At 41.9% G+C, this 25,673-nt stretch overlaps 1 protein-coding gene across 2 annotated transcripts in view; it reads right to left on the bottom strand.

Annotated features, from left to right (window-relative positions):
* The window catches only part of rpusd1 (RNA pseudouridine synthase domain containing 1), a 97,722-nt gene that overhangs the window by 16,615 nt on the left and 55,434 nt on the right, over nucleotides 1-25,673 (bottom strand). The window contains exon 7 of one of the 2 annotated variants that reach the window (XR_011347523.1): nucleotides 5,160-5,402. Coding sequence is in view for 1 of the 2 variants with exons in the window: in XM_069906783.1 (XP_069762884.1) it covers nucleotides 5,345-5,402 (58 nt within the window). In the remaining variant the exon portion in view is untranslated. Of the gene's footprint in view, nucleotides 1-5,062; nucleotides 5,403-25,673 lie in introns of those variants that run through there. The other variant, XM_069906783.1, reaches the window with a different exon arrangement.

The following is a 25,673-nucleotide window of genomic DNA, read 5'->3' as shown; positions in this document are numbered from 1 at the left end:
CAAAAGAAGAGGTGCAAGGACTGCCTAAAGAAAGCTCTTGGTGCCTGCCACATTGACCATCGCCAGTGGGCTGATTTTGCCTCCAACCGTGCATCTTGGCGCCTCACATTTCGGTGGGCAGCAACCTCCTTTGAAGAAGACCGCAGAGCCCACCTCACTGTCAAAAGACAAAGGAGGAAAAACCCAACACCCAACCTCAACCCACCAATTTTCCCTTGCAACCGCTGCAACCATGTCTGCCTGTCCCGCATCTGACTTGTCAGCCACAAACGAGCCTGCAGCTGACGTGGACATTACCCCTCCATAAATCTTCGTCCGCGAAGCAAAGCCAAAGAAGAAAAAAAAAACTTGTATACAAGTGAATCAATTCTGTTTATGCTTACATGTTAAACTCAATAAAAATATTTAAAAACATTAGTCAAATGCTTATCTTTAGTAAATAATATAGTTATTTTAAATATCTGTGGCAAATTCAAGTTGGAAATTTTTGAACAGCTTTATTTGTTTGCCCCACTGTGGTAGATAGGGTGTGTCATGCTGAAAATCTAAGATTGTGGCGGAACACATCAAGATGCAGGTGAACTGGTTCCACACTGTTACGGCTGCAGCAGCAGAGCAGCTGCGTCAAGATGGCTCCGCCGAGCGCATCTTTTCCCGTACTCAAATGGGCTGTGCATGTGGACTTGGCTGTGTTATGATGTCACCACCTTGAATGTGAAGGAAAGTGTGAAATTAAAAAGGGATTGGGTTGGGCATGTATATTCTTCTTTATTTAATTCTAGAGCTAAAGGTGTAGCAATTTTGATACATAAAAATTTATCTTTTGAATTACAATCAATGGAGGAAAAGGCAGGATGGATTCTTAAATTGAATTGTAAGATTTTTAGTGAATTTTGGACTTTACTTAATATTTATGCTCCAAATGCAGATGATGAAGTATTAATTTCAGATGCATTTTTATGTTTGGGTCAGGCTAATGATAATATTTTAGTTAGTGGTGATTTTAATTTGTTTTGGAACCTTTATTTGATAAATCTCTGAAGAAAGTTAAAAAATCCAAGATGGCAATCCAGGTCCAAGCATTGATGAAAGATCTTAATTTCGTAGATATTTGGAGACGTCTTAATCTGACAGAGAAAGATTTTTCCTTTTATTCATCTAGACATGAATCGTTTTCAAGGATTGACTTCTTTTTAGTATTGGCACATTTACAAGGGAAAATACAACAAGCGGAATATAAAAGTATTTCAGATCATTGTCTGTTATATTTTACATATGAAACTTCTGAGAAAATTCAAATGGCTTATCGTTGAAGATTTAATACAATGTCGTTAAAAAACTACAGAATTTATTGATTTTTTGAAAAAAAAACAAAATTTTTTTTGAAAGAAAATTCTAAATCTGTTTAAAGTAAGTTTGTATTATGGGATGCTATGAAAGCCTATTTGAGAGGACAAATAATTAATTATACTTCAAAAATAAAAAAGAATCGATTAAATCAGAGTCTTGAATTAGAGAAACAGATCGATGAGTTAGAAAAAGGAATTTCAGAAAGATGCTACAGAAGATCAGAAAATAGAATTATCTCGGCTGAAATTGAAATATACCTTGCAATCATCAATTTGAATATGTGATTAATAGGACTAAACAATGGTTTTACGAATGGGGAGAGAAAGCACACAAGGTATTGGCGTGACAATTAAAGAAAGAACAGATATCGAGGACTATTAATGCTGTTAGACGGAATTCTCTTATTACTTATAAACTTTGTGAGATTAATGATGAATTTTATTCATTTTATAAAAAGTTATATACATCTGAAGGAAAACAGGAAACTGGATCAATTGAATTTTTTTAAATCACAGTTGAATTTACCGATATTAGAGGATGGAGATATACAGGAGTTAGAAGACCCATTTACTGATTCGTAAATTAAAATGGCTATGCTGGAAATGCCAAATGGTAAATCTTCTGGTGATGATGGATTTTCAGTTGAATTTTATAAAAATTTTTATGATGATTTATCTACAGTGTTTGGGGATGTATTACGTCAAGTTGGAGAACACTATGATTTACCTGAGTCTTGTTCTAGTGCTTTAATTACAGTAATTCCTAAAAAAGATAGAGATCCTTTGACGGTATCTACATATAGACCAATTTCATTGTTAAATGTAGATTATAAAATAATAGCTAAAGTATTAGCGAATAGATTGGCTAAAGTTTTACCAAAGTTTACCAAACAGGTTTTATAAAGAATAGATATGCTTCAGATAATATTTTGCGAGTGATTAGTTTGATTAATAGATATTGACAATCTTTAGATCATCCGATGGTGATATCCTTAGATACAGAAAAAGCATTTGATAGAGTTGAATGGAATTTTTTGTTTAAAGTTTTGGAGAAATTTAAGTTTGGTCCTTCTTTTATTGGTTGGATGAAGATGATTACTATAGTTTCTTCTAGAGATCCTCTGATACATGTATCCCAGGAACTTGAAGGAACTACAGTAATCATCTTCATCACTGTTCAATCAATGAAGACTGTAATGTGGTCTCTCAGCCTTTCCATCCAAAACTTAATAATAAGTTCTTTGGGTTTTTTTAAACATTGAGAGCAAGTTTGTTCTTCTGGCTCTGCACAACTTGATTCTTGATCCTATTTCTGACTCATCATTTTCCATTTGTTGGCTATCACATTTATAGATTGCATTAGAGCCAAACTTGGCTATACAACCTTGATTCTGTTAGGAATAGAGAAGGCATCTAAGCACAAAACCTTAAAGTGCCCCTGTATGAATGGGCTGATGCTATAAAATTAATAAAATTACTTTACAGAAAAATGCATGATTTGATGTCTGATACTCCTTGAATAACCCATATAATCCTTTGCAAAGTTGGAGATGGGAGTGGAGATTTGTGGAAAGATCTTTGGGAATGGGAGCAGCTTTGATACTGAGCAGCCAGAGAGTTGTGGATCAGAATGGCAAAGTTGTAATTGTAGGTGTAAATGCACCTTTAAATCATGGAGTACAGAGAAAACAAGGTCATTCAAAACCATGCTATCCTCCATATCCTTGCCATGAAAAGGCTCTTGGCAAAATCACTGCTTTTGTTGATTGACTTGGAAATGGAATATAGAATTGAAGGATGCAGGTACCCTTGAGGGTTTTTTTGCAGAGAATGTATGGGATCAGTGTTCCCTTTAGGATTCGAATCAGAATTTATAGTCATGAACACATCACAAAATTTTTCATTTTACTACATCATTACAGGTACAAATATTGCTATAAATTACATTAAAAAATAAATTAGTACAAAAGAAGAGAAAATGAAGTAGGGTCTGTGGTTCATTGTCTATTCATAAATCTGATGGCAGAGGGGAGGAGGTATTTTTGTGGTTAAAGGCAATCATCATCCCACTTGGGACATGCAAACTAAGATCTGCCATCAAGGCCAACCATTATCAGGTCTACCATTCCTGAGATTTTCAGATTGCTGCCCCCTCAGCTACATTCTCGGTTCCGTAGAATGATTGCCCTCAAAGCGGAGGTCGAGTTAACATTCAAGCCAGCTCCTCTTCTCAGGATCATCCCATGCAACTTCCATGGGTATTTGCCACCTCTCAGTTTGCAGCTCACCAGTGTCGTTGATGATTTTTAAACCAGCAGACGTGACAGCCGAGCTGTCTGCTATGCAGATAGATAAAAAGAAACCACCTTTATTTGTTCCATGCCCAATTCAGGTCCACTCAATGCATCATGGTGGTCTTCTGAATGAATCCTTAAAATACATTCACACCAGTCTTGATTAATACTATCTGTATTCATGTAGTCAATTTCTGAACAGGATAAATAATCTAATAGCAAACTGTAAAAGAATGTCAAATGTTAACGGAAGAGATTCCTGATGTGTCTGAAGACTAAAAAAGATTTACTAGCCTTGCAGATAAAGAACCAAGATTAGGTAATATACAAGCAAGGATGCATAAATCCAAGGTCTCATGTTATGTCTGAAAACAAATCTAAAAGATGTGGCAATCAGACAAACATGGTATAACTAGAGTTAGTCTATCTAAAAGTGTTGAGATTGTATGTCTAAAGACACCACAAGGATGCATGGTAACAAAAACAGGAACAAGCCAGCTGCAAGAAATCTGTAAAACTGCATGTAGCATTCATCTAAAGGACTAAAATGCTGTATGAATTGAGTAAGGCTCAGTGCAGGAAATGAATGACCCTGTCTACTCATTCTTTGTATCCTTTACTCCTGCTAGCGTCATACAATAAAGTTGGCTGTACGCTGCTGTTTGTTTTTTAATTGCAGCGCGGGTCAACTTTAACAAAGCAGTTTTTTCCCTTACCCAGAAGATGATCTATTGGTCCATTTAAAAGCTCGAGGTTAAGCATTTTAAGGATCTCTTGCCTGTGAAGAAGTCCCAAGATAGGAGACAGCCAATAAGATGCAATAGAAAAGGCATTTCCAGTCCTTACCTGAAATGCAATAATGGACACACGGTGGTCCCTGGAATAGGTCAAAACTCAACCTCATCTAGCAAATAAGACCACTTACCAAGTGGAGTGCTCCAAACCAGTTACTGTGAACGAAAGAGAACCTACGCTTGCCAAAGGAGAGTAAAGATACTGCCAAAAATGACACTTGTCATTCTTTAAAGTGAAACTAGTATGGAGACAAGCCATGATATTTTATAAAAGAGCACTAAAATTTTCCATCGCCATCTTCTCCCCTGCTGAGACGATGAACATTTTACATTCTACGATGCGCAAGTTTCATTTCATGCCTTAATTAATACATCCTCCGTCTGTGAATGACACTTCCTGTTGCCAGAGACCAGCATCCATGCAAGAGCATGCGAGTGACCTTGTGCAATGTGAATCAGTCATGTCTTTCCAAAACAATGGAAACTGGGCTGCCACAACTAGCATTAAGCATTGGTTATTCTTAACACAACTAGTAACTATCCTTATACATATTAAGATTAACGCAATTTACCAGCAGTGCTTCTGATTTCTTGTTTCTTTCCTCCTCATGACATGTTAGTCTCTATTTTACATGAATGCATATCCAAATATCAGTTCCTTCCCCCTTCACATTCTCCCCAATTACATTCTTTCACAATAAAGGGTTAAAAAGTTTACTCACCATTACGTATTACATTGAATGAACCAGAGGTTATTATTTCTCTAAAGCACATTAACAGATAATAATATTGTGGCCGTAACTAGAACTTTGAGGATAACAGTTGGCAGCAGAATTGTGAGGGTGCATTTTTGAGTACCAGAGGTGGATGGTATTTCTATTGATGCAGTACCAAACATCACCAAACCTCAGTACCATTTCTTCACAGTAGAAAATCCTGGAAACATCCAGTAGATCAGACACCATCTGTGGGAAAAAGAACAGTTATTAATGTTTCACACCCGAGGATCTCCGTCAGAATGCCAGCACCCTTTCTTAGTCTAAACTTCAAGATCTCACTGCACAACACCAACATTTACATCAAATCCCTCTTCATAAAAATGGCATGTATTGTATCCCTTCATTAACATCGGGTAGGAAGCCACTTGCATACTCAACCTGGTGATCTGCAGTTGGACAAATTCTTCTTTTTGTTATTCTAGTACATTTTGAGGGGCTGCAATATAATATTTCTCATTGACAATGGCTATATCCCCTCTGATGCCCTGATTTTTCCAATGTCACCCTACTATTGTTTGATGTTTTTTGTAGTTCCACATTCATGACATTTGTCACAAATACTTGCTTGTTGACTTGTGCGTCGGCACATGTGTACACGTGTACTCTGCTGGCTTGGTCCATTTCCTCCTTGATGCCTATATTTCTCACAAAATAGAATAAGACCACTTGGACCATAGAGTCTGTGCTGGCTCTTAGACCATCCACAAGCCCCACTCCTCAACTATCTTCTAGAAACCAATTCTCTATTTCATACCCATCAACTCCTCTGTCCTACCCATATTCTAAGGATCATTTATATCGATTAACCTACCAACCAGTAAGTTTCAGAGAAGTGGAAAGAAATCAGAACACAGGGAAACACATTCAATACAGGGAGAAGATGCATCCTCACACAGATACGGGCCAATATCAAGATCGAACATGTGTCACCAGAGCTGCACGGTAGCAGCACTAAATGCTGAGCCAGAGTACCACTTGTATTTGATATGATGCATTCACTAAAATCAGGCAAATCAACTCCCACCGCTCTGCAAAGAATTTACCCACAGCAAACCACGTTCATTGTTCCTTGGAAAATAAATGCAGCAATCTGACGATATATTCCTCTCCACTGCTATGATCTTTTATTTCTGGTCTATGTCTAAACTTTGGCATGACTGCCCTGATGAAATTTCCGATAGACCAGGTACAGCCAAAAGATCCAAACACTGTCTGATTCCACTCTCTTCTTGTGCTTTCTACACTAGACCTTGGAAACCTTTCATTGTTCTACTTACCCAAGTAGAAGTATAACAGCATTTAATTAGTGGGTTGAAGTTAAATGTTTGGATGTCATGTTACAGTTGTACAAAATGTTGGTTTGGCCAGACTTGGAGAATTGTGTAAAATTCCCGTCACCACACCACTGAAAGATCACAAGACCATAAGATGTAGGTACAGAATTAGACCATTTGGCCAATTGAGTCTGCTCCGCCATTCAAATACTTTTCCTCTCAATCCCATTTTCCTGGGAAAGTCATCTTCATCAAGAACCTATTCCATTAATCGCCTGATATCACATCCTCAGTAACTTTTCTAATCTTCCCCACCCGTCACAGATTAGAAATGGCACAAAATTGGGAGGCTCAGGACAGATCCCCCTGGGAATTCTGCATCATTAAAGTTTTTCATAAAATGGTTAAAAAAACAAAATAATGAGTCATCTAATACAGTTTTACACCCACCTCTGTATGCTGGACTCTCATTCCTTGCTGTTCCTCTGTCACTAATTCCTGTTAATTACCGATAGAATGTGGCTTTCACTGGAAATGCCAGCATTTATTGCTCATCTCCCACTGCCATCATATACATTGAGTTGAGCCACTTTACTGTACACCGAGAAACAACAGTTCTTGGATTTAGACCATCGACAATCAGAGAACATTAGTACATTACAAAGTCATGGTGCTTCAGTGACTTGAAGGAGAACTTGTTTTTCTTACCTGTACAAATTATGTATTTGTGACGCGAGGTTGGAATACCTTAGGAATAACCTCCAGTGTATTTTGAGAATAATGCATATTACAGGCACAGTAAAGAGATGGGGAGGGTAAATGTAAGTTTAGGGTGCTGGATGAGTTGCTAGTAATTTGCTTCCTCTGGCTGGCATTGAACTCCTACAAAATTGTTGGATTTATCCAGATGATTGGAGATTATTCCATCACGCTCATGACAGGTATCTTGCAAACTATGGAAAAGCTTTGGGGTGTCAGGTGAATCGCTAACTGCAGAATTTCCAGACTCGATTAACGTGGAGCCTCCGTACTTATGTGATAGGTTGTTATGCAAGGAGCAAGTTCAATGGGTCAGAGAAACAATGAATGTGGACACAGATTGATTGTAATAAAAATCTTCATGTCCCCACGCGGGACATTCGCCACAGGGAATCACACTCACTCACACAAAGTACGTGAAACAGTTGCATCGGATGCAACTAAACAAGCAATAACTATAAGCTGTGCTCTTTGGCTTGGCTTCGCAGACGAAGATTTATGGAGGGGTAAATGTCCACGTCAGCTGCAGGCTCGTTTGTGGCTGACATGTCGGATGCAGGACAGGCAGACACGGTTGCAGAGGAAAATTGGTGGGTTGGGTGTTGGGTTTTTCCTCCTTTGTCTTTTGTCAGTGAGGTGGGCTCTGCGGTCTTCTTCAAAGGAGGTTGCTGCCCGCCGAACTGTGAGGCGCCAAGATGCACGGTTTGAGGTGATATCAGCCCACTGGCGGTGGTCAATGTGGCAGGCACCAAGAGATTTCTTTAGGCAGTCCTTGTACCTCTTCTTTGGTGCACCTCTGTCACGGTGGCCAGTGGAGAGCTCGCCATATAACACGATCTTGGGAAGGCGATGGTCCTCCGTTCTGGAGACGTGACCTACCCAGCGCAGTTGGATCTTCAGCAGCATGGATTCGTTGCTGTCGGCCTCTGCCATCTTGAGTACTTCGATGATAGGGATAAAGTCGCTCCAATGAATGTTGAGGATGGAGCGGAGACAACACTGGTGGAAGCGTTCTAGGAGTCGTAGGAAATGCCGGTAGAGGACCCATGATTCGGAGCCGAACGGCAGTGTGGGTATGACAACGGCTCTGTATACGCTAATCTTTGTGAGGTTTTTCAGTTGGTTGTTTTTCCAGATACTTTTGTGTAGTCTTCCAAAGGCACTCTTTGCCTTGGCAAGTCTGTTGTCTATCTCGTTGTCGATCCTTGCATCCGATGAAATGGTGCAGCCGAGATAGGTAAACTGGTTGACCGTTTTGAGTTTTGTGTGCCTGATGGAGGTGTAGGCGGGCTGGTAGTCATGGTGGGGAGCTGGCTGATGGAGGACCTCAGTTTTCTTCAGGCTGACTTCCAGGCCAAACATTTTGGCAGTTTCTGCAAAACAGGACGTCAAGCGCTGAAGAGTGGCTCTGAATGGGCAACTAAAGCAGCATCGTCTGCAAAGAGTAAGTTCAAGTTGGAACGGTCAAGTTGCTCTTGTGTCTTGGTGTAAGCTTCCAGGCGCCTCAGATTGAAGAGACTGCCATCCGTGCGGTACCGGATGTAAACAGCGTCTTCATTGTTGAGATCTTTCATGGCTTGGTCCAGCATCATGCTGAAGAAATTTGAAAAGAGGGTTGGTGTGAGAACGCAGCCTTGCTTCACGCCATTGTTAATGGAGAACGGTTCAGAGAGCTCATTGGTGTATCTGACCCGACCTTGTTGGTATTCGTGCAGTTGGATAACCATGTTGAGGAACTTTGGGGGGCATCTGAGGCGCTCTAGCATTTGCCAAAGCCGTTTCCTGCTCACGGTGTCGAAGGCTTTGGTGAGGTCAACAAAGGTGATGTAGAGTCCTTTGTTTTGTTCTCTGCACTTTTCTTGGAGCTGTCTGAGGGCAAAGACCATGTCAGTAGTTCCTCTGTTTGCGCGAAAGCCGCACTGTGATTCTGTGAGAACATTCTCGGCAACACTAGGTATTAATCTATTTAGGAGAATCCTAGCGAAGATTTTGCCTGCAATGGAGAGCAGCGTAATTCCCCTGTAGTTTGAGCAGTCTGATTTCTCGCCTTTGTTTTTGTACAGGGTGATGATGATGGCATCACGAAGGTCCTGAGGCAGCTTTCCTTGGTCGCAGTAGAGCTTGAAAAACTCATGCAGTTTGGCATGCAGCGTTTTGCCGCCAGCCTTCCAGACCTCTGGGGGGATTCCATCCATACCTGCTGCTTTGCCACTTTTCAGTTGTTCAATTGCGTTATATGTCTCTTCCCGGGTGAGGACCTCATCCAGCTCTAGCCTTAAGGGCTGTTGAGGGAGCTGGAGCAGGGCAGATTCTTGGACTGAGCGGTTGGCACTGAAAAGAGATTGGAAGTGTTCTGACCATCGGTTGAGGATGGAGATCTTGTCGCTGAGGAGGACTTTGCCGTCTGAGCTGCGCAGCGGGCTTTGGACGGGGTGAGGGGCCGTACACAGCGTTTAGAACCTTGTAAAAACCCCTGAAGTCACCAATGTCCGCGCTGAGCTGGGTTCGTTTGGCGAGGCTAGTCCACCACTCATTTTGGATCTCCCGGAATTTGCGCTGAAGATGGCTGCATGCGCGACGGAAGGCTTGTTTCTTCTCTGGCCACGACAGCTTTGTAAGGTGAGCCTGGTGGGCAGCTCGCTTCTTTGCCAGCAGCTCCTGGATTTTCTGGTTGTTTTTGTCGAAGCAGTTCTTGTTTTTCCTGGAGGAGAAGCCCAGTACCTCTTCAGTGGATTGCAGTATGGTAGTCTTCAGCTGATCCCAGAGGGTTTCAGGGGCGAGTCCGTGAGGTGGATTGCATCCTCGAGCTTTGCTTTGAGGTTTGCCTGGAAGTTTCCTCTCACTTCGTCTGACTGCAAGTTTCCAACATTGAATCTCTTTCTTTGGGCTTTACTGTTCCTGGACTTTGGCTTGAAGTGAAGGTTGAGCTTGCAGTGAACAAGCCGGTTGTCACTGTGGCATTCCACGCTGGGCATGACCCTGGTGTGGAGCACACTTCGTTTGTCACTTTCTCACACCAGGATGTAGTCCAGGAGGTGCCAGTGTTTGGATCGGGGATGCATCCAGGTAATCTTCAGGCTGTCCCTCTGCTGAAAAAGGGTGTTTGTAATGACAAGCCGCTGTTCTGCGCAGAGCTCCAAAAGGAGGCGCCCGTTGTAGTTGCACTTGCTGACACCATGCTTGCCCAGGATTCCTGGCCAGGTTTCTGAGTCTTTGCCGACGCGAGCGTTGACGTCGCCAAGGATGACAACCTTGTCGGCTGTAGCGGTGCGTTGAATGAGGTTGCGCAGATCAGTGTAAAACTTGTCCTTTTCTGCTTGTTCCGCCTGGAGGGTTGGAGCATAGACACTGATGAGGGTGATGCGACGCTTGTTTTGAAGGGGGAGTCGCATGGACATGATCCGGTCCGAGTGGCCTATCGGGCGGTTTTCGAGTTTGGAGGCAATGAAGTTTTTGACCATGAAGCCTACACCAGATAGGCGTCATTCATCCATAGGCTTGCCAGACCAGTAGAGTGTGTAGCCCGCGCCGCGTTCTTGGAGGCTGCCTACATCTGCAAGGCGGACTTCACTGAGCGCGGCTATGTCGATGTCAAGTCTGAGGAGTTCATGTGCAGACCGACGTTCAGGTCGGTGGGTGTCAGCCTTGTCTACCATGGTTCTGATGTTCCAGCATGCTAGCTTGAGTTTGTAAGCATCTTTTGAGGGGGAGGACGTGGAGGGGGAGGACGTGGACATGTCCTCGGGCCTGCGCAAAGGAGCTTTTAGGTGGAGTGCAGTGTGCGCAGTACTGGCCCCACCCTTTACACCCATGGTTCGTGTGCCGTGGCCAAGCAAGCTGGGACATGGCAGCGAGGTCCTTCGGTCATAGGTTTTATATCGGAGTGGCCTTCTCCTATGTAGGTTTCTTACCCGGGCTGGAGGGGCCTGCCTCCCCTCCTTGGTCGGACCATACTGCCCGGACCGGGGCTGGGACCGCCGCTGCTTTCCCTGAGCCCGGACCGGGGCCGCCGCCTCAGTTGAGTGAGGCAGGCGGAGGCCCCGGTTCGGGCAGAAAGAAGGAGGCGGCGGCCCCGGTCCGGGCAGAGGGTAGGCGGCGGCGGCCCCAATCTGGGCAAGAGCGAAGCGGAGGTGGCAGCCCGGCATCGGTCAAGTGAGGCATGCGGAGGCCCTGGTCCAGGCAGAAGCGAGGGGGAGGCAGCGCCCCCGGCCTCGGCAGAGCGAAGCAGGTGGAGGCCCTGGTCCGGGCAGAAAGAAGGATAAGCTGTGCTAGATATAGATATAATGTAGAGAAAGAAGCAACGAAAGTACCAACTTGTTGGTTTCAGAGAAATATTTGTTGCTCGTTGGAAGAAATACTTTTGCATGTGTCCAGTCAGTCAATTCAGAAATGGGGTTTTCAACAACCCTACCAGCTTGCCATTTTTCAGCCTCAACGGCTGCTATAGAACTGACTTCTATCTCTCTTTCCAAAAGAGAAATCACCTGTTTGTTTTTTCCTCTCTTTGGTTGTAAAATCCAAATGACTTCTTTCAGGACTCCAAACCCAATCTTTGAAAGATCTTAACAGTATTTCAGAGCCTGGACTTTATTACCTATACACAACAGATCAGCATTCTTCTTTGCTTCTGCAAAGTCAACCAGAGCCTCAATGTCTAACTTCAGCAAAGCTCTTGCATTTTAAATAAGATGTCTCTGTTACTCTGTTTGTGAAGTATAACCTACACTAAACCCCAACAATCTAACTCTTTTAAAGACATATTTTACCCATAAATATTCTAACATACCCCAAACACCAACCATAAAAAAAGTAACCTTTCAATGCCAACCAACTAACTGGTAGGTGTAGGCTCCACTTAACAGCAATAACAGGATCTGCTTATCTCTCACAACCATCTTTCCATCAGCTTGTCATGTACACTAGATCCCGCAGATGTTAAAATTTACATTTTCATGTCTTTTTTTCCCCCATTGAGAATTTTCATAGTCCATAAGGCACAAATTAAATGTATGGTTTACTTTGTGTACATCTATATAACATATGAAATTTGATTTTATTTTTGTTTACAGAATTGTATCTTTGATAATCCATCAAGACAGATGACATACAATAAGAACTAAAATTGTTTGAGACTTCCTGGAGTCATGTTACTTACAGATGCACTTTTATCCTGCAGAGAGATCAAGCAAAAGAAGTTTCATATCTTACCATGTAAAAAAACAGGATTTCCAGGTAAGTACGCATCCAACTTTTATCACGGGTTAACACACAAATAAAAAATTTATAGAAATCTCCTTCCCAACTATTTTTGTATCCTGCAATGCAGTAAAAGTCTAAGGATCCGGATGCCAGAAATCTGGACCAGGTGGGAATCCAGACTCCTTGAAAACACTCAGCTGAAATGCATACCACCTGAGAATTCTGACTTCTTGAAAACTCTGTTTTTATGTGCATGTGTATGTCTGTAGGTAAGCGCGACAGCAGCAACAAGCGCATTTTGAAATGAGCAATCAAACTGTGGCAATGCTATAATAAAGCCCACAATAATAGATCCTAAAGTAAATGAACTTCATGGTGTGAAGAGAAAAACACATTGAAACAGTGGCAAACTTTAAATAATTCCGAAACTAGACTGTGGTGTGAGCAATACTGTTCTAATGGAAACATACAACCTCGGAAAGTCTACAACTTACGATATAAAAAAGGCACAGAATAAAATTCTAGAATTATCAGTCTTGCCTGAGACTTGTAATAAAATTGCTGAAAGAAAAAGCCAACTTCGGCCAAAATTAGAAAATTTCAATAAAATATTGCACGAATGGTTTTTTGCTAAAATGATCAGAAGGTATGGCAATTTCTGGGGCGATGCTTATTGCCAAAGCAAAGCCTTTTCATGAGCAAATGAGCAATGAATCACTTAGTGATAGATGGCTTAGGAATTTCAAAACTCGTCGTAGCTTAATCTATTCGATATTGCTGGAGAAGTCAGTCGGGTGATGCATAAGCAGCAACAAAATGTAATGTAACATTTGAAAAAAATTTAACTGATTATGATCTCTCAGCGAATTCAATTGATAATGGTGATGCAACAGGGGTTTACTGGAAGGGTTTGCCGACAAAAACTTTGGCGGAAAACTAAGAATGAAATGGAACAGGATTTAAGCTTAATAAGGAAGTATTAACTGTTATAATTACGAGTGCTAATGCTTCAGGTCAGCATAAAATTAAGCTTTTGGTGATTGGCAAATTTAGGCCCCATGGGTTTTAAAGGAGTTGTGCACTTGCCTGCAACCTGTAAACCCCAAAAGAGTGCTTGGACAGACAAAGGCATTTAGTGATTGGTTTGTTCACGATTTTGTTCCATCAGTTCACCAGAACTTGAAGAAATTAGGGAAGCCTGCAAATTCAAAGAGCCTTCTTTTTCTCAACAAGCTGAGGGACTGTGGTGTGGTAGTGTTCTATTTAACTGTAGGGCCCACGCACATTCATCAAAATTAGTGTCTGCAGGTTTTTCCACCAAATGTAACATCATTGATTCAATCCAGGGATCAAGGAATCATTAGGAACTTTAAATGTCAAGATAAAAAAGATTTTATGATGAAAAAGATGAATGCCAACCTACAGAATTTCAAACACAGTGTTGCAATCAAAGGTGCAATATTTTCACTTGTCACTGCATGGAATGCTAACTCTTGTAAGAGAGCATGGTGAAAGATATGCCGAACCTGTTTGCAGAGTTAGGATGTGATTGAAATGAAGATTTTGAAGGATCCCACATGAAGCAGAAGACATCTGAAGCGCAAGAACTGATGGAAACTGTAAAATTATCTCTGGCCAAACTTAATGCTGACGATAGAGAAGAGGGGATTACCCATTGAAGATGATGTTGAAGTTGCAGCCATTTTCATCGATCAAGAAATCATTCAAATCATTGCAATGACTGATAAGATTGAAGAGAATTATTCAGAAGAATCTGGTGAAGAGAATGTCAAAGAAGATATCTTGGGGTACTGCAGAAAAGTCCATTAAATTTGTGGAACAGAATCATACCTTCAGTCTTCAAGATGACATGCATGCAGAATAATCTTACACAAAAAAATTACAAAGATGTAAACAGGGTAACAAATGAAAGTATTTATAAAAGCTGCAAGAGTTCCATCCTCAAGCAGGTGCAGTAGACGCAATAGAAATCAACAAATATTTGTTTATTATTTTTGTACGGATATTTTATATGGAAAAAAATGTTTCATTAGTAAACTTTCAAAATGTATCTGTTCATCTCTTCTTAATTCCTCCTTAAACTTGAATTTTAAAAGTACTATGTGAGAATCCAGAAAATCCAAACCGACCCAATCCCAGAGCAGTCCCAATTTTAGGACTTTTACTGTACTGATATTTAAAAAGAGAGTGAGAAACATTATCAGGTACAAGCCTGCACTTCCATTTATCAAGGACTTGGCCAAATCTCAAGAATAGTACTACTTTCTAATCCTAACCTTTTCCCTTTCGATTCCTTCAGCACCCAAATCACACCCAAAGATTAATAATGCTTGAGGGAAAGAGACAGGGAGGGAAGGACAGCAGAAATTGGATGTTTATTTTAATGGTGATGCACCATCAATCACTCAGGAGACTATTGTGGAGAAACCAATAGGTTTTAATTCATTTGAGAATATAGTATATCCCTACTGTTCAGTTGTCTTGCATTGAGTCATGGGGGCTGTGGGACAGTCACCTTTATACAGGAGTCTCTGGGGAGGGACCACAGGTACAACCAGCCATAAGGTATGCTTGTCCAGATAATTATACATTACAGTCTCCATCTGAATGGAGAGTGCCCAGGCAGAATACGAGGTGTTGTTCCTCCAATTGGCAGGTGGTCTCAGTCTGGCAGTGCAGGGGACCATGGACAGACATATCAGAATGGGAATGGGGCGGGGAATTGAAATAGGTTGCCACTCTGAGATCCATGCAGGAGGCAGAGTGAAGGTCAGAATCAGAATTGATTGTCACGAACAAGTCACGTAACTCATTGTTTTGCGCAACATCAGAGTGAAAACTTGCCAACTCACCCTTCTACCCTCTCGTCTAAGTCATTACTAAAAATCATAAAAAACAGAGAAGTCCCAGAACTGATCCTTGAGAGACTCCAGTAGACACAACCCTTCAATCCAAATGTACTCCCTCCGCCACAACCCTCTGCTTTCTACAAGCATGCCAATTCTGAATCCACATGGCCAGGAATCCCTGGATCGCATGCCTTCTGACTTTCTGAATAAGCCTTTCACGTGGAACCTTGTCAAATGCCTTACTAAAATCCAAGTAGACCCCATCCACCACACTACCCTCATCAATATATCTGGTCACCTCTTCAAAGAACTCTATCAGGCTTGTGAATCATGATCTGTCCTTCACAAAGGTATCCTGACTGTCCCTGATCAGACCATAATTCTCCAAATGCCCATAGCTTTCCCACCATGGACACTTAGCAAACTCTGCCTCATCTAAACCTTTGGTACTCACCAATCAATATTAGGGAAGTTGAAGTCACCCGGGATAACAACCCTATTATTTTTGGACCATTCCAAAATGTGCCTCCCAGTCTGCTCCTCGGTATCCCGGCTGCTAACAGGGGTCCTAATAGAATACTCCCAATAGAATAACTGCTTCCTTCCTGTTCCTAACTTCCAGCCAGACTGACTCAAAAGAGGATTGTGCTACATTACCCACCCTTTCTGCAGCTGTAATAGTATCCCTGACCAGTAATGCCACCCTTCCTCCCTGCCTCTCTATCCCTTTTAAAACACTGAAATCCAGGAATATTCAGAATCCATTCCTGCCCTGGTGCCAGCCAGGTCTCTGTAGTTCCAAGCTCTCAGTTCATTACCCTTATTCCTGATGCTTTTTATATTCTAGTACATGCAATTTAGCCTTTCTACCTTAGTACTTTTATACCCTATATGCTGCTTCTCCTTCCTCAAATGATAGATCTGGCTTTACTCCATGCACTTCTTTCACTGACCTAGTGCTTCAAGTCCCATCCCTCCCCCACCCCCGCAAACCAGTTTAAACCTTCTGAACCACACTAGCAAATCTTCCCGCAAGGATATTGCTTCCCCTCAAGTTAAGCTGTAAGTCATCCAATCTGTACAGGTCTCACCTTCCCCAGAAGAAATCTCAATGATTCAAATATCTAAAACCCTGACTCCTGCACCAACCACTCAGCCACGCATTCATCTGCCATCTCTTCCAATTCTTACCGTCACTATCACAGAGCACTGGCAGCAATTGTGAGAATGGTATCCTTGAGGTCCTGCTCTTCAGCCTTTTGCTAGCTCCCTAACACATTCTTCAGGACCTCACCCCTCTCTCTGCCTGTCATTGGTACCAACATGTACCACGACTTTTGGCTGCTTTCCCTCTCGCACCAGAATGCCCTGACCCTGGCACCCGGAGACAAAATACTATGTGGATGTCTTTCTCATGATTTATTCTCCCTTATGAGCCTAAGGTCTTCCAGCTGCTGGTCCAGATTCCTAACACATCTTCCAGTTCGCCTATCTGCATGTACTTCTGGCATATGTGGCTCTCCGGAAGAGGGGAGCTTTCCCAGGACTGCCACATCTCACATGGTGAAATTGAGGAGGACAAGTTCAGGGAATTGGAAGTTGTTGAAGTGATGGATGGCATATAAAATATGATGCAAGAAGGTGGGGAGGGATTGGTCCAGGGGTCAAAATAGAGGCGAGGTCAGTGGATACCAGTTCAGTGGGGCAGGATCTACATGGATAATTTGATACGTGGATTGAACAGGGTAGGGGGTTGAACAGGGCAATGTGGGCTGTGAGGTTGGAGGCAGTGAAAGGAAGATGACCAGAAGTGATGAGTTCAGAGATAGTGCAAGAGATTATGGTTTCATGAGTTTTGATGGGGTCCTGTTGAAGGGGTGAGTAAGAGATAGTGTCTGAGAGCTGTTGTCTGGCTTCAGCAAAGTAGAGGTCAGTACAGCAGACCACAATGGTGGCATCTTGTTTGTGGGTTTGATAGTGAGGTTGGGATTGGTGCGGACTGGAAGGCAGAGCATTTTGAGGGGATGAGATTAGACTATGTAAAAGGAGTTATGAAGTCGAGATGGTTGATCAGTTGGAAATATAATGATCCATAGCGGGCAGAATTCCAGAAGGAGGAGGAAGGTTTAAGGTGGCAAAAAGGGTCTGTAGAGGGGGTTGGAGAATCATGGTTGAAAAACTGGGCACAGAAACTGAGCCAATGGAAGAAGAGTTTGTACACAGAACTCGTTGAGGTATGGGTGAAGGGGGACAAAGGTGAGGCCTCTACTGGAGGTCAGAATGTTCCATCTCTGAGGTTAGAAGATCGGATGGGATGGTAAAGACCATGCAAGGGATGGTGTGGAAGTCAGTGAGGTAGAGGGTATCAGGAGGTAGAGGATCGGAAGGACCCGAGGGAGGAAGAGGAAGAGGAGGCAAGGGTGAGTGGGATAGGGTGAGAGTTTGAAAACGCTAGCTCTGAATATTTTTGGCTGCAGTGAAATTAAATGCTGGATTTCCTACTTAATAGTCAGGAACACCAAATTTCTACTTATTAGCAACAGGATATATGGAGAAAGGAAATATCATTTATGCAGAGCCTTTCAAAGTTTTGGATAAGACCAACAGATGCAGCCAATTATGCTTTTTATGTCAAGAATGATCAGTATTTTCAGGCATACATCACAGCAACCAAGGTATGTATGGCCATGTTATACAGAGGAATTTCGTATAAAGGAAACTATCTATTTTGGCAACACAAATATTACACCCGATAGCACTTTTCGGAAGAGCACTCTATGAATATATTTAAGAAAAAGAAACCTTCTGTTCTTCCAAATCATGCCATAGGATCTTCTACCAAGAGGGCAGATAAAATTGATATTTAAAATTCTCATCTAAGTAACTATACCTCCATCAATTCAGCAATTGCTCAACACAGAAATTGAGGCTTGCCTTAGCTTTAATGTTCAAGCCTCCAGAATGAGATTTGAAACTACAATCTTGTTAAGTAAAATATCGCCACTGAATCTCAGTCGAATCCATGTAACATTTCAATGGTGGCCCAAGTGCAAGAAACTTTAAGGCTGATCCACGGTAGTTGCAATCCAGATAGATCGACTCGCTAAATTTCGATGACATTGCCCAAGATAACCCAGAAATAAACATCAATTTAATGATGAGAACATTAGACACCGTGACCTGCAAGGTGCCAACACTTTTCCTGCTGGCATCAGAATCACACAGCTGCAGAAAGTAAAAGGTGCCAACTTTATCCAAAACCCAGAACATTCAGAATGTTCTAAAATATTAGATCCTTATGCACAGTATTGTTACAGATAATGTAACATCATGCATTGCTGAGAAAACAGTCAAATTTAATCTTCAATCATCATGTTCTGAAATATCTGCTAAAAAAAAACCAATTGTAATGCCTTGTTCATGGAGTCAGAGTTATATAGCAGGGGATTTGCCCTTCACTCCAATTTGCCATGCCAACCAACTTGCCTACTTGAGCTCCTCCCATATGCCTGCAACAGTCATGTCTTTCAAAACCATCTAAACATCTTGTATAATTACAATATTTCCTGAATTGCTCCCCACTGACACTTCATTCATTTACCATGTCTCATTTTGCAATGGGAGGTCTAATGTTGTCTTCTAATAGGCTATTCACATATTGCTTGAAAAAACTTTCCTTTGGCAGTCCCAGTCCATATTAGGGAAGTTAAAATGACCTATTATTACAACTATTATTCTTAGGAGTGTCTGCAAACTCCCTATATATTTGTTTTGGTTGCAACTGGGGGACTCTTAGTACAAATATTTCTGAGTTCCACCCATGTAGCCACACTTGATGATGGCCCAGCAATGCATTCTTTAAATATAGGTGCAGTAAGGAGTTAGTTGACCATTAGGAAAGGTAATCCGGGTGGGCAGGGAGTGCACGATTGCCCTCGGTAACAAGTATGCTCTTCCCTATCAAAAACACTCCTCTTCTCTCTTACCTCCACTTATATCACACCTGTGGCATCTCCACCCAGAACATTGGGCTGTTGATCTCGCATATCCCCCGACCATAATTCTGAAAAGAGCTCATTGTCCCATGTACCTATCCATGCCTTAAGTTCTTCTAACGTTTCAAACCTCTTGCATTAAAATAAATGCAGTTTAGTCCATCAGATACTCCATGCTCCCTGTCCTTCCCTTGCCTATCCAGTCTAGTGAACTTGCTTGCATTAACTTCTACATTTGCCTTAACTGCCAAATTACTACTTTGGGTTTCAAACTGCTGCTAAATTAGTTTAAACACTCCCAAGCAGTATGAGCAAATCTCCCTGCCAGGATATTGGTACCTTCCAGTTCAGGTGGTACTCACCCTCTTGTAAAGGTCACCTCTGTCCCAGAAGAGACCTCAATGGTCCTAGAACCTGAAACCCTACTTCCTGCATGACCTTCTCAGCCACACATTTATTTGCCCTATCCTCCCATTCCCATCCTCACTAACATGTGGCACTCAGCAATTGAAAGATTACAATGCTGGAGATCCTTTTTTTACCCTTCTGCCCAATCCTTGGGCTCACTCTGCAGGGTATCAACCCTTTCTCTACCTATGTTATTGGTATCAACATGCTCCATGACCTCTTGCTGCTCACTCTCTCCTTTGTGAATGCTCTACAACCATTCGGAAACATCTTGCCCTGGCCCCTAGGAGGCAAAGTGCCATCCAGGAATCTCTAACACAGCCACAAATCTCCTGTCTGTCTCCCCAACCATCATCATCTTCACCTATCCCTTCTGTGCATCAGATCCAGTTGTTCTGCCACAGACAGCTGCTGCTGCTCTCCTCTGTAAGGTCAATATCCAAAATGATATACTTGTTACCGAGGGCAATCATGCACTCCTTGCCCACCCCGATGACCTTTCCTAGTGGTCAACCAACTCCTTATTGCCTGCACCTGAGGTGTATTTCAATATAGCTCCTGTCTATGATCTCTTCAATATCATGGATGCACCCGAGCCCATTTCCATTTCCAGCCACTTGATTTGATTATCCAGGAACTACAACTGATCACGCTTCCCACAGATAGTCACCAGAGACAATAAAAGTTTCCTTGTTAGCTCATATTCTGCAACAGGAGCATATGTCTGCTCTAAATGCCATCTCAAAAATCATCAAGACTACAGAGAAATGCAAATAAAAAAATCTCCTTTCTTTCCACCGTTCACTCTCCTCCAAATCCAAAATCTCAGCACTTTCACCACAAGCACATTCATTGCAACTGTCCCAAAATGGCCACTCCCAGTCTGCCATTGGTTTATTTTTTAAAGGTCAAATTATTACCTTGAATTTGATGTGCTCAGTAGCTCTGCCATAAAATTCTTACTTTTGCTGTCATGTCCTTGTATGCACACTAGTGCGTGAGCATAAAGGGAATGAGAAAGTCTGCAGCTCAATTTACATTTCTTATGTTTTTTTAGTTCTGCTCACTGTTAAAGATCCCAAAAAAACCCACAAACCACTTTTATTAAAATAGATCTCTCCTTTACACTGTTCCATTATTCAAGTCTGCACTTCCACACTTTGTATTTGGAAATATCGGACAAATTGCTTTCCTCTTAAAAAGTGAGGTATTATTTCTAAAACATATTAAAGAACAGGTTCAGTGCGTATTCAGTTTCTCTCAACTCTAATGGTCTTCTTAGCTTCCCAAGATGACTCTGCTTTGAAGGGAGCTGTTAATTTCTATTGTTCCAAATACAAAAAGCCAGAGAAACAAAGGGAAAGGTGGAACTTTTCAACTTTGGATGCTTATGTGAACTATAATACCCAAAAGGCTGTCCATTGTAATGGAAACGAAAATTGAGAATGGTGTATAATTGGCAGTTGATTCAACTTAATGTTATGCCCAAACAATATTGATGTGAGGCAAGCCATTCATTGCTTTTTCCTCACTTTACATCAGATTACACTTTAAAAAAGCATTTTATTAACGGTCTCCCAATAACTTTACACCCTATTTCTAATACTTTATTTGCACCAACTGTACTAATGTTTAAAAAAACTCTTTCATCTTGGAGTAGATTATAAGAAGTGGTCTCTGATGAGATCGCACTTAGAATACAGGTAAACCCTGCTTTATGAAAATTCACTTATACAAAGAAACCTGTGTTCGCTTTTATGAAGAAATTATAATAGGTTTTTGCTTTTACAAAAATTGCCTCCAATAGTAGTCAATAGTTCTTGCTTTACAAATTTTTGGATTATGAACAGTTTCTCAGGGACGCTCTACCTTTGTAAAGCAGGGTATACCTGTACTGTGTTCAGTTTTAATCACCTCATTACAGGAAAGATGTAGAAACTGTGGAGGGGGTGCAAAGGAGATATGCCAGGATGTTGTCTAGATTGGAAAATATATCTTATGAGGCAGGGTTAGCAGATCAAGATATTTTCTCTTTGGACTGAAGAAGCACAAGAGGTGACTTAATGGAGATCTATAAGATTATGAGAGGCATAGATAAGGAATAAAGTCAGCATCTTTTTTCCAGGAGAGGAGTAACAGAGTGAACAGAGGAAAGTTTCGGGGAGACATCAGTGGCAAATTTTTTTTTTTAATGCAGAGGGTTGTGGGTGTATGGAATGCATTGCCAGGGATGGAGATAGGGGCTGGAACAATAGGGGCATGCAAGAGTCTCTGAGACAGGCACATGGATGAAAGAAAAATAGAGGGAAGGTTTAGTTATTTTTTGGTAAGTAAATTTGGGTCAGCACAACATTGTGGGCTGAAGGGCCTGTACTGTGCTGTAATATTCTTTGTTTTGTGATAAGCCCTGACAAATCCAGACCACAAAAGAACTGAAGCTATACTGAACAATACTCAATTCATACTATGGCAAACATGTACATGCAATAGGGCATGTAAATAAATTTTGCTAACAATTTGTTACCTTATTATAGTGGTTTTCAAACTTTTTATTTCCACCCACATACCACCTTAAGCAATCCCTTACTAATCACACAGCACCTGTGGCATAGGGAATACTTAAAGTGGAATGTGAGTGGAAAAAAAAGGTTGAGAAGCACTGCTATAGACGTTTCGATGGTGGAGAGGGTTTTTACCTGTGATGTGTTGGGCTACATCCATTGCCATTTGCAGGGCTTTCTGTTCAGGGGGGTATTAGCGCCCCCATACCAAACCATGATGCAGGCAGTCAGCACACCTTTGCCAGGATTTCTGATGTCTTACCAATATTACAATATTTGTTGTCCTTCGGTTCGTGACTTTGCAGAAACCTGTGTATGATGGAGTTTTAAGTGGAACAGCCATTGCGGTCCCACTCTCTCAGCAGAAGAGACCTTGATCCAGTGGCACAACCATTACGTCTGGAGACCTCTCTTGCTTCAATGGATGAGCAGGACGACTAAGTGCCTTGTCATGCTCTTAGTGTTCCACAATGCCTGCTGGGTCTGCCTTCTTGATCGCTAGATCATTAATCAGTCGCTTTCACTCAATCCACCAGGGCCAAACTTCACATACTGGGATAGACAGATCTCCTACCTCACCAAGGGTCGAAGACCCATCAGCTGCCCTCACCTGGCTTAGCCTGTCTGCTGAGATGGTTTACTGGGGTGCAGCCACTGTGCCTGCTACCTGGAGCTACAGGTGAGAGCTGAGTGTCAGGTGGGGACCAAAGGTAGATGAGCTGCCTGAAAAGGGCACGACAGTCATCTTCCCCCCCCCCCACCCCACCCCACTAGAGGTGCTAACCCTCCCTAGACACTCCACACCAAACCTCTGCAAACTCCTGAAGCAGAGGTGCTGATGTGCTTTCTTCACGATACCATTATTGTGTTGGGTCCAGGAAAGATCCTCTGAGATAGTAACTCCCAAGAACTTAAATTTGCTCACCCTCTCCACCCCAATGATTACTAGCTAATACACCTCTGAGTACAATGACACATGTCTATAGCACACATGCGTCAAGAGCACATCTTCTGTTGAGTGTTGAGTAAGACAGGTAGGAGGAAGATGAGACACAAGAGACTTCAGATGCTGGTAGTTAGGGCCAAAAACAAGCTGCTTGAGAAACAGTGGGTCAAGCTACATTGATGGAGGCAAAGGGATAAAGGATAAAAGGGAGATAGCCAGTCTGAAGATAAAGAGAAAGGATGAGGTCGAAACCAGGTGAAGAGGAAGATGAACAGATGGAGCCCGGGGTAAGGAGTCAGATGATTGGCAGTGGGTGATAGGTAGAGGCAGTTAGAAAGAAGGATAAAAAGATGCAGAGCAGCAGAGGGGAGAGAAAGAGAGAGAGTCTAGAAAGTGACATGGAAACAAGTGGCTATAGTTGTGGAATCTGATAAACAAGGTGATAAGTGAAATTAGACAAAGAAGGAACGATGGGTCGATGGAATTAGACAAAGAAGGAATGATGGGTCGATGGAATTAGACAAAGAAGGAATGATGGGTCGATGGAATTAGTTTGGGGGAGGGATAAGAGAATCAGGTGTAATGTGTGTGCCATGGGCAGATGGAATCTGGTGCGTAACAGGGATAGGAAAAGTAGCAGAGGGAATGTGCATGAGCTGAAATTGGAAAATCCAATGTTAGAACCACTGGGTTGTGCACTACTCTGGCTGAATATGAAGTGATGTTATTCTCATTTGTGTTTGGCATTACCTTGACAGTGAAAACGATCGGGGATTGACAGGTCAGTGTGGGAATGGGAGTTACATGTTCTGGTCAACCACCTCAGAAAGATCACGATGAAGATAGAATTACAGCCATTCTAAATTCTTTGTTTGAAGCAGTGTCTAATTAACTAGTTCAGTGACCCAGTGCAATTCAGATAAGAACAAGAGAGGCTAAAAACAGCATGTTGTGGTCAACAGGCCATGAGATGCTAGGTATTAAGGCAGGAGATGAAAATAATACCAGTAAACTCACCAGAGGCAAGGCCATACAGGACTCAGATAAGAACAACCTAGTAGAAAAGACTGCTGAGCAACAAGTCTTATCTCCAAAAGTGCATAGAACAGTACAGGCCCTTTGGCCCACAATGCTGTGCTCATCATATTAACCTACTCCATTCTCCCTTCTCTACACTGACCTTACATTCATCAAGACCCATCTCCTTTGTGAATTACCAAAGCAAAGTATTCATTAAGGTCTTTGAGTGGTCTTATCGTCATTCTAGGCATCCTCCTGTTCTTCATATACACTTGGGGGTTTCTTTAATTCTACTTGCCAAGTCCTTCGCATGACTCCTTTTTGCTTTCTTCAGTCCCTTCTTGGTTGCCTTATAATTCTCAAGAACACTGCTCAACGACGATGGCTCCTTACTCTACCATCCTTTACTTGTCTCAATGGGACAAATCTATCTGGAACCCCATGCAAGCATTCCCTAAACAACTTCCACATTTCTCTTGACATTTTTACCAAGAACATCTGTTCCCAATTAACTTACCAAGTTATTGTAATTAGCCCTTCCCCAATTAAATAGTTTCTCAAATCATCTGCTTCTGTCCTTATTCATGGCTATGCTAAAGGTCAGGGAGTTGAGATCACTATCTCCAAAGTGCTCGCCCATTACCTCGTACTAGAGTCAGCATGTCCTCTAGTAGGCCTGCTATCCTATCATTCCTGGGTATTTCTGACAAGTTCTTCTCTGTTCAAATCCTTTGAATTAAAGGGGTGCCAATCAATATTAGGGGAGTTGAAGAGACAACCACCCTGTTAATTTTGCACCTTTCTAAAATATGTCTCAGTGGTCTAGCAGCTACTTGCAGGCCTTTTGTGTATTCAATACTAGGATTACTGAAGTGCCATACCAGAAAGCCACTGGTGACCTCCCATTACTGCCACTTTGACCAGCTGGACTAGAGTCATCCAATGCAAAATAATTCACCACTCTGTTGGCCCTCATTAGCCTAAAGCTCCTTAGGATCATTCACATCTAATTTCCTCATTAAGGATCAGTAACCCTCCTCCAGCTCTGCCTCGCAGGTAGCATTGCTAAGGGGATGCAAGCAAACAGGAAATGGATACAAAAAAGGAAAGCTCATGGGTGATTGGTTTTTATTTATATAATAAAACAAGGGTTACAAATCTGATTTTGAATTCCTATTTTGTGATGATCAGTGAAGCTGATAAATATTACAGGCAAACCCTGCTTTACGCGATAATTCATCCCAAATTTTACTCACGTAAGACAAATTCGTGTTAAGTGATTAATAGAATCAATGGGAATAATTACAATTAATTATTCCGTCCCTTCAGATTGTCCATCAAGACATAAAAATGTTTTTAAAACAACTTTTAGCTGCATATAATGCCAAAATTATAATGGTTAATAAAAATAATTATAATTTTCAT

Source organism: Narcine bancroftii, chromosome 12 (genome assembly GCF_036971445.1).
Source record: "Narcine bancroftii isolate sNarBan1 chromosome 12, sNarBan1.hap1, whole genome shotgun sequence".
Lineage (NCBI taxonomy): Eukaryota > Metazoa > Chordata > Chondrichthyes > Torpediniformes > Narcinidae > Narcine > Narcine bancroftii.
The sequence above is the reverse complement of the archived record's forward strand: the minus strand, read 5'-3'. Positions and strand labels throughout refer to the sequence as shown.